This window comes from Oryza glaberrima, chromosome 5 (assembly GCF_000147395.1).
Source record: "Oryza glaberrima chromosome 5, OglaRS2, whole genome shotgun sequence".
Classification (NCBI taxonomy): Eukaryota; Viridiplantae; Streptophyta; class Magnoliopsida; order Poales; family Poaceae; genus Oryza; species Oryza glaberrima.
Window position 1 is genome coordinate 3,102,095 of NC_068330.1, and position 8,797 is coordinate 3,110,891.

Consider the following 8,797-nt stretch of genomic DNA (forward strand, 5'->3'; position numbering starts at 1 on the left):
CAGTCGATGAATGCTGCTGCATAAGTTTATTTTTCGTGTCCAAATTATGTAACGCATTTTTGACAATCTTTTTTACAATCATGAAATTATGTTGATTCTCTTCTTCATCAACAAATTTAGCAATCTTTTAACTTTTTGCGGAACTCAACCCGATCACACCAACTCATGGAAATAATTATTCCTAACAACCAGTTGTAACACAAAAACTATTAGCACATTCTAGGATAATTGATCTTTCAACTTCCCTTACAAGGCAACTCTAGAGCATAGATCTTTCAAATACTAACATTTTCTAAAATAATTTCATCATTATTTGGCTCAAGAAAGTAGTGCCTCATTCTCTCCGGCAACCAGCTTGACGATGATTGCGGCCTTACCCTCACTGACACAACATCTAGAAGGAGTCAACGTTGTACCTAGTGCTCTGCCCTGCAAAAGTGCAAGAAAAAGATGTCATCATCGGTCTAGAGTTAGTATCGGCTTCAGAGTCATGGAATCGGCCGATGGGAATTATCAAGTCGCCAACAGTCGGATTCTTAGTAGATTCGGTTATGGAAATTAATTTACTAAAGGAAGTTTATCCATAAGTGACCGAGTTCAAGGAGGATGTGGCATGGCAATTTATCTATTAATTATGAATAGTCTGTTTGTTTCCTTTTAATTATAGGGAAGTGTGTTTAGTGTCCGATAAGGACTTTGTGTTTTCCTTTTATCTTTATTAAAGTTTATTTCTTGTCCAACAAGGACTAGTATCTACCCATGTGTATAAATATGTACACCCTGGATCATTGTAATCTATCTCTCAATCAATACTACTCTCGGCACATCGCCACCCTCTTTTTTGAGATTTTACTTATCAACCGGCGGAATTTGGCACCCAACACGGGGCTGCATCGGTTCAGTTCGATCTCCGGCGAAGGGGTAAGTCCTATGTTCCGTCGGCCCTGGTAAATCTATCGGCTACATTGGTGTTGTTCAAGGCTGCATCGTTTCGATCTCTTGGATCGCTCTGGTTTGGTTGATATATTTTCCTACCTGATATCTTGATTCTATCTCTAATTGCATTGTGTTTAGAGACGCATCGGTTTAGTTGGGACTATCTCGGTTAGGTTTGATCTTATGTCTTAGTCGATATATCTCTACAATCACAATGATGTTATAGATAGATTTGTTATATCCATTACATTAGATAGATCTATCGGTTAATCGAGTATTATATAATCCCGTGCTGCATCGATTAGGTCCGACCTACTAAATTGTTGTTGATAATATAAATCTTGTTAAGCTGATAGGTTCATGCTAGTGTTTTATCGAGGTGCTAGCCGATAAGTTATCTGGACGTTGCATCGGCTTACAAACATTACATACAAGTTGGATTTAGCCGTTTGCAACATGTTTATCTAAATCGATTGGATTTTATGTCGTCGGACTTTTAGCCGATGTATGCTTTAACCATCAGATCAATACTTATCCTATCATATTATTATTAGCCGATTGGTTTCTATTGGATTATATTATTGTTATAATTTATTATCATCAGCCGATTATCTTTATATCATTATTTGCATTGGACATATAGCCGATTGCTCAAAACCCTATCGACATTGGCTAATATCAGCTATCGGTTGGAATTACTCCATCGGTTTGTCAGCCGATCAGCTGTTTTATCTGCTATTTACATATCTTGTCAGTTGCAGCATCAAACTGACTGGCACGCCAGTATCTCATCAACATCTTGGACCTGCACTGGAGCTAAGCAGATCTCCCAAGCCAGTGTGTGTTTTTTCGCATCAACACCGTGCCCGACCCGACCCACTGCCATCCCTATTCACCGTCGCTGCTGCTCCAGCCTCCTCTGACCGAGCCTCACTGGCATTCCCATCGATGCCAAGATTCGTCATCGCCTCCGTTGGATTCGCAGGAGCAAGGTGAAGACCATCCACTTGTTTGTTGCCGCCGAAAAGTGCCGGAACGCCGCCGTCGCCTTTGACCCGACCTCGTCGTCGTTTGAAGCTCGCTGTCCGTCATCGTTCTGCCCCTCGATGAGTTCCTCGTGTCATGCTCTTCCTTCCGGTGTGCGCTGGCGGTGGGCGGCAGGGGGAGGAGCTACGCCCGGGCCGGCGAGCGTCGAGGAAGGAGCTGCGCGCGTCCTCCTCCTCCTCGTCGAACCTGCCGCCATCGTCGTTGTCATCCATTACCGCCCCGCTCTGCTCTGCGCCACTGGCTTCGCACGCCACTGCCTCGCCAGCCTTCTCCGCCCGTCAACGTTGCTCCGCCTCGCCGTCGCCCCACTTTGCCTGCTGCCGTGCTCGAGGTCGTCCTCTTTGATCTGTCCGTGCTCCCACCGCCGCCTCCCTCCCTTTCTCCCGTGTCGTCGCCACCGCATCGCCGGCCGGCCATCGGACCTCCTCTCCACTGCTGACCAACCTGCCCAGGGAGATGAGTGAGAGAGAGAGGAGGAGGAAGGGAGAGGAGGGGAAAGAGAGACCTTGATGACGTGGCGTCCTGACATGTGGGGTCCACGTGGGTCCCATGCTTACTCACCCACCACGTCGGACAAAACCGGGGTCAAAACTACCGAAGGACGTAAAGTGAACGGTTTTGTAAATTAAGGGATGTCAAAATCGGGGTCAAAACCACCTTGATTTTGTAACTCGATGACAAGTTGAGGGACCTTTTGTGTACCTTTTCCTTTTAAGTAGTTGGTTGTGGGTTTCAGCCATAAACCGACCCATTAGGATGGCCTGTAACGAGGACAAAATACAAAACAGTAAATGGCCCACCAAACCCAATCCGTGCAGAGGAGCGCTACCCACGAGCTCGTGCTCTCACGCGGGATGTTGACGCGTGTCCGATCGGATGAACCAAATTTATATAAAACAGTGCAAGCGAGTTCTCAAAAGAAAAAAAAGGTGCAAGCGGCATGGGCCTCCATTACAACAGGCCCACCTATTATCTAAAGGCCCAAGTTACCACAGGCGATCGGTACATTTCCCGCCAATTCCCCAAAACCCCAGCCCTGTTTTCCCGCCACAACACATTCCATTCCCCCCCAATCCCCACCCGCCTCTCTCTCTCTCTCCCCCTCCCATGGCGGCGCCGTCGGCGGCCACGCGCAGGAAGCTGCAGCGCAAGTTCAAGCTGCGAGGCTTCACCCTCAAGGTGGACGCCCTCGAGGAGGCCGCCGCCTTCCTCGCCCGCTTCCCCGACGCCGAGGACGACGCCCTCGACCTCCTCCTCGACGAGCTCGACAAGGAGCCGCGTAACCAATCTGTCTCTCTCCTCTCTCTCTCTCTGCCCTCCCCGTGGTCTCGTCTCCAATTTGGCTATGTTTGGTGCGCGCGCGCGTGCGTGCAGTGCAGTCGTCGATTCTTGACCGGGACGCGGTGCGGCGCGTGGTGGCGCTGCTCGTCGAGGCGGACGAGGCGGTGGATGCGGCGTCTCCGGCGGCCACCAGCGCGCGCTCGGCGCTGCGGGTGGTGGATTCGTTCGTCGTGCCAAGGTTCCACTACGATCCGATCAAGAAAGTCTTCTACGAGTACGTAGATGCCGCTTCTTCCTTTCCTTGTACATCCTCTTGAGAATTTCGCTATTTCCTTTTCCCGCTTTGGTGTTGAACTGTGGTTAGAATTGCTACATTGACGAAATTGAGTTCTAAGTCTGGCTAAATCTTCAATGATTCAACAAAGACTTTATGTAGAGCATAGATTCCAAAATGATGCTACTGATTTTCTTTTAAAATAATTAAACCTCATTTCTGTGTGAAGAGAAAACTTGTTAGATGTATAGTATTTTTTTTTGTTTGGATTCAGTATATTGTGCTTCACTAGATGAGATTGTTAGCTTCTTCATGAGTATTGAACTATTGATTGGGTTTTGGAAAAAAAAATCAAATGACTTGATTTTATGTGACAATTAAAGATTTGCCACTCCAATGAGATGCAGTTGAGACTACTGTATGTATGGCTAGGTTAACATGTCGCCTGCTCCATCCTCATGCCAATAAGACATTTAGCGGCAATATTTGCAGTGGCAACTCTTGTTAGATATGGAAGTAACTTCTGGCCTACTGCACCATGGATGCACACATCTACTCCCTCCGTCCCAAAATATAGCAACTTTTGGCTATGAATCTGGACACACAGTTGTTCAGATTCAAAACGCTTATATTTTGGGACTGAGGGAGTATTTAATTATGAGCATCATTGATTACACATAGATTCTCTTGATGCTAGGACTAATGAGCTTAAAGACTGTCCTATTATTTCTAACCAAGACTGAATTATAAGTTATAATGAGTTAACAGCCCTGAAATATGCTATTATATAGGCATACCAGCAGATTAGCCATACATGGAGAAGCTGGAGATAAAGCAGCCCTGTACAGGGACAGGTATCAGGTTCTGCTTCAGAGGCTAGCTCGTGATATATACTTCTCTAAGCCAGCTTTTGACACTGTTATGACCGAAGATGATAATTGTGAGGTATTCTTTTTTGTTTCATGTCATGATTTTCACAAAATATTCTTAGTTCTTGTATGTGAAATTACTTACACACTTTTTTTACATGTAGATAACTTCTATTCAGTCCCTAATTGGGTGCACTGGTCGGAGATGGATTATGGGGGTCATATCACAGTTGGAGGAACGTCAATTCTACTTGGAGGATCTTACTGGAGCTGTGCCAATTGACTTATCGAATGCTATATCCTGAGAGCCCATTATTTGTCATATTGTAGTATGATTTATCTAAAAATTGAATAGTTTCTTTAGCTACCTATGAAATATATATAACAACAAAAGGTCTGCTCAAATTTGAGTGATAACATGTCATTAATTCAGGATTCATGTTTGACACTAAAATTTAATTTGATCCATATCAATCTCTTGCTTACTCAGAAAAGTGTTATGCTTTCCTTAGCACAAAACACAAAATCACTTCAGGTTTCTTCGTTGAAAATACTGTAATTGTAGCAGAAGGGGAATTGCTTTCAAATGGCATTTTCCAGGTCTGTAATTCTTATCAACAAGAATGTGTTCAGCTCTTGTATTGCTGTGTTCAATCTGATTTTATTCCTATCATCTGCAGGTAAATACATGTGGATTTCCTCCTTTAGAGGATAGAGAAGCATCACTTTCGATGCTTATGGGGCTAGATTTCTTCGGTGGAGGTGTCATACCAACTGAAGAAACAGTAAGTTCAAATATTTCTGTTCCGCATGTAATCTGACTTTTCAAAATAACCTTTACTGATTAATTTTATCAATGGAAATATCAAACAGGTAAGGCTATCAACCTTAGAGAAGAAGGCCATGAATGATATGTTTGTTATACTTTCAGATGTTTGGCTTGACAATTATGAGGTATCTTCATTTGTATTAGGCCCTATTTCAAATAACCATTATTATTGAGCCATATTCTCAGGATGTTCATATGTGTTTTCTCGTAGAGAAGACCATGGAGAAATTAGGTGTTGTTCTTGATGGTTATGATAGTCTAGAAGCAGTTCCTTCCCTTTTTGTTTTAATGGGCAATTTCTGCTCCCGGCCCTGCAATCTGGCATTCAATTCATTTGAAGAACTCAGGTCTGGCTTTTAAGTTATATAAGATAGTCAAAGCTTGTATTTTGTTTTCACCTTCCAATCGAAGAAACCTATTGTAGATTGCAGTTCGGAAAGCTTGGTGAGATGATTGCAGCTCGATCCAGGTTAAAGGAACACAGTCGTTTTTTGTTCATTCCTGGTCCTGACGACGCAGGTACTCGAAAACCCATTGATTTGCTTTTAGCTGACAACTGTTCATATTCACATGTGAATTTGCTCCAACTCAATTTTGTTTGCTCCAAAATGTATTAAATCTGAGTTGGTCTATTCTTTTTTCTATGCCCTACTATTATTGGCATTCCTTTTGTATTTAAATTAATGAATGCTGTGATATGGTTGGTTTGAAATGAACTCGTTAATTGTAAATGGAATAATGTCATTTTATGTCCCAGATAATTGGAATGAGATGTTTCTTTCTCTTCCTTTTTCTGTGATGTGCTATTTCTCTTACTTGATTACATATTTCAGGCCCTTCTAAAGCCCTTCCAAGGTGTGCACTTCCGAAATATCTAACTGAGGAACTGCAGAAGCACATCCCAAATGCAATATTCGTAAGCAACCCTTGCAGGTTCGACATTAAAATATTGCCTTGTATGATTGTGTCATTATCTGAATTTCTACATTGTGCCTGGGTTTTTTATGAAGCTATGGGCACCATCAATACATGGATAAACATTTCTGGTTAAAACTATTATTATATGTACAAATTTAGAAATGTCAAAAATAAGCATTTGGACAAGAATGCATGATAGTGCTATTTCCTTTTTTTTTTCAAGGCTGAAGGATAAAAGCGCTGGTTTCTTTTTATTGGATCTGAAAATAGGATGCTGTTTCTTTTTATGTTTCTACCACATCGTAAATTCGTTATATTTAACACCCAATTGTTTTCACCATAAGTCCACATTTTATGGTCAGGTCCATAGTCCATTGCATGATTCAGACTAAGCTGTTGGTAACCTGTAGTTATTTTGACGACTCACAGAACCCCCTTATTATTGTTCTGAGAGCTATCCACACAATATCATGATCATGATGCACACTAGTAATAGCTTCATGTTAAATTGAAGAGGCTATAATCACCATACCTGTACTAGTCTACTGATGTGTATTAACAGATTTTTGGTCGGTGGCATGATGCATGATGCGCACATTCTACTTTTTTGTACTAGGCATTATCTTCCTCATTTTATCAATTTTTTTCTGAACTTATCTGATTCTATCTTTAGTGATTCCACTGTCATTTCAGTCAATCTTGGAAAAAGCTTCATATACTCACTACCCACTGAGACTACCATATAGTGATAGATTGGCAGAGAAGAGCTTGTCTAAGCTATGCCATTAACCCTTTTTGAGTTGTCATGATTAAGAAAACACTTAAGTTTGCAGATTGTTCAATTATTATCTGTTCTATCTCCAGTAAATAAAACTGTAATTATCCAGGGTGAAGTTTTATACACAAGAAATTGTATTTTTCCGGCAAGACCTCCTTTATAGGATGCGGCGGTCTTGTCTGATTCCCCCAACAACAGAAGAAACAAGTGACCCTTTCGAGCATGTATGTTAAATACCCCTCCTTTGTTGTTATTTCAATAAGCATATATTGTTCAAAGAATTAACACATCATTTTCTTTTCAGCTGGTAGCAACCATCACCCATCAGAGTCATCTTTGCCCATTGCCTCTTACAGTTCAGCCAATCATATGGAGCTACGATCATTGCCTTCGACTCTATCCTACTCCTCACACGGTATGCAATTTAGGACATAAGCCTATTCAGGACCTTGAAATGTGCTCTAAATTTGTTGTGATGAATGTGCTGTTGTGCTCATTTAATTGCTTGACCGTGCATGTGTGATTACTTTCTTTTGTATAACTATTACAATTCATCACTATAAACAAAAGTTTTGGACGTTCTTTGCTGATTTTCTTCCTGAAAAACTTCTTCAGATAGTACTGGGCGACAAGAGCGACCAGAAGGCCTTCAAATACACAGGAATAACTTGCTTCAACCCTGGTTCTTTTGCTAACGATAGCACCTTTGCAGCTTACCGTCCTTGCACTAAGGAGGTTGAGCTTTCTGCATTAGAAAGCTAATATTAAAGAGATCAAAATGAGGCTCACCAATTTGGCCAATTTGGTAGCCTGTACCATCCAAACTAGCATTCTCCAAATCTTCGATGAACTGCCTATCGCCTTGGACATCAGCCTGATATTTATGACTTGGACATACAAGTTAAGGTGGAGGCCATTTTCATGCAAGCTAATTCGAGGAGATGACATAACATGCATGACGCCATGGTTGGTGTTTCTCTCAAGCAAACTGATGCTGACATTTAGATGGCATCATGGTAGTGGTTTTCTTATAACAAGGATTGAAATTATACTTAGCATAGCAGAATATTTGTGATGTATTTTGCTTAAGCCATTCTACTTTGAAATATCTAGGCTTAAATTGTTGTAAACCAAGGTAACAAAAGTGCTGCTTTCTTGTTCCTTCAAAGGTTTAATCTCCCAATTGTGTAGGTTTTCATCTGATATACTGAAACATAGTAGTAATACTGTACAAGAAATGTTGTTGAGTTACAGCTCTACAGAATTCTGTACCCCCTGCCCTACCCTACTTTGTGACACGTTCTGATGACCTGACATCTAAAACGTTACCCATGATGAAGTGATGAACAACATGAACTTGAGTTGGATTCCTGATTAAAATTTGAACTCATTGAGTCCTTGATGAATTGTAAGAACAGTAATTATTTTGGTTTGTGCTTGTCAATGCTGAGCTCCATCTTACTAACAGCAGGTACCCTCTATTGCAATCGTGCAAGTAGGCTTGTAGCTTGGTAATTTTTTTGGTCATATCTATAACAGAAATGGAGTTGCCGTTTTTAGATTCTAATTTTTTTCTTCAAACTTAACTTTTCCGTCATATCAAATGTGGACGAAAAAAAATCAATTGCACAGTCCGACTATAAATTGCGAGACGAATCTTTTGAGCCTAATTATGCCATGATTTGACAATGTGGTGCTACAGCAAACATTTACTAATGACGGATTAATTAGGCTTAATAAATTCATCTCGCTGTTTAATACTTCAAATATGTGTCCGTATATTTAAAAAAAAATTTGGCACACGAACTAAACACAGCCCAAGTTGAAGTTCAGGGTGTGCATGAAATTTCATGCTCAAGTAGTTT

General features: G+C 41.5%; 1 protein-coding gene across 1 annotated transcript; it reads left to right on the forward strand.

Annotated features, from left to right (window-relative positions):
* The first annotated feature begins 3,056 nt into the window (after positions 1 to 3,056).
* LOC127772952 (DNA polymerase epsilon subunit B-like) lies at positions 3,057 to 8,314 on the forward strand. Its single transcript, XM_052298954.1, has 13 exons — positions 3,057 to 3,262; positions 3,358 to 3,538; positions 4,330 to 4,483; positions 4,572 to 4,703; positions 4,930 to 5,007; positions 5,088 to 5,192; positions 5,281 to 5,361; positions 5,453 to 5,583; positions 5,661 to 5,755; positions 6,070 to 6,169; positions 7,042 to 7,156; positions 7,237 to 7,347; positions 7,548 to 8,314. The coding sequence occupies exons 1-13, from the start codon at positions 3,091 to 3,093 to the stop codon at positions 7,692 to 7,694; spliced, it is 1,602 nt and encodes a 533-aa protein (XP_052154914.1). The 5' UTR covers positions 3,057 to 3,090; the 3' UTR covers positions 7,695 to 8,314.
* The last annotated feature ends 483 nt before the right edge of the window (positions 8,315 to 8,797 follow it).

What these genes read in the sequence shown, in the direction of transcription:
- LOC127772952 (XM_052298954.1), top strand. Translation starts at nt 3,091, where the DNA reads ATGGCGGCGCCGTCGGCGGCCACGCGCAGGAAGCTGCAGCGCAAGTTC. An exon ending in TTTCAAATGGCATTTTCCAG is followed by an intron (nt 5,008 to 5,087) that starts GTCTGTAATTCT and finishes TATCATCTGCAG; the next exon opens with GTAAATACATGTGGATTTCC. An exon ending in AATTCATTTGAAGAACTCAG is followed by an intron (nt 5,584 to 5,660) that starts GTCTGGCTTTTA and finishes AACCTATTGTAG; the next exon opens with ATTGCAGTTCGGAAAGCTTG.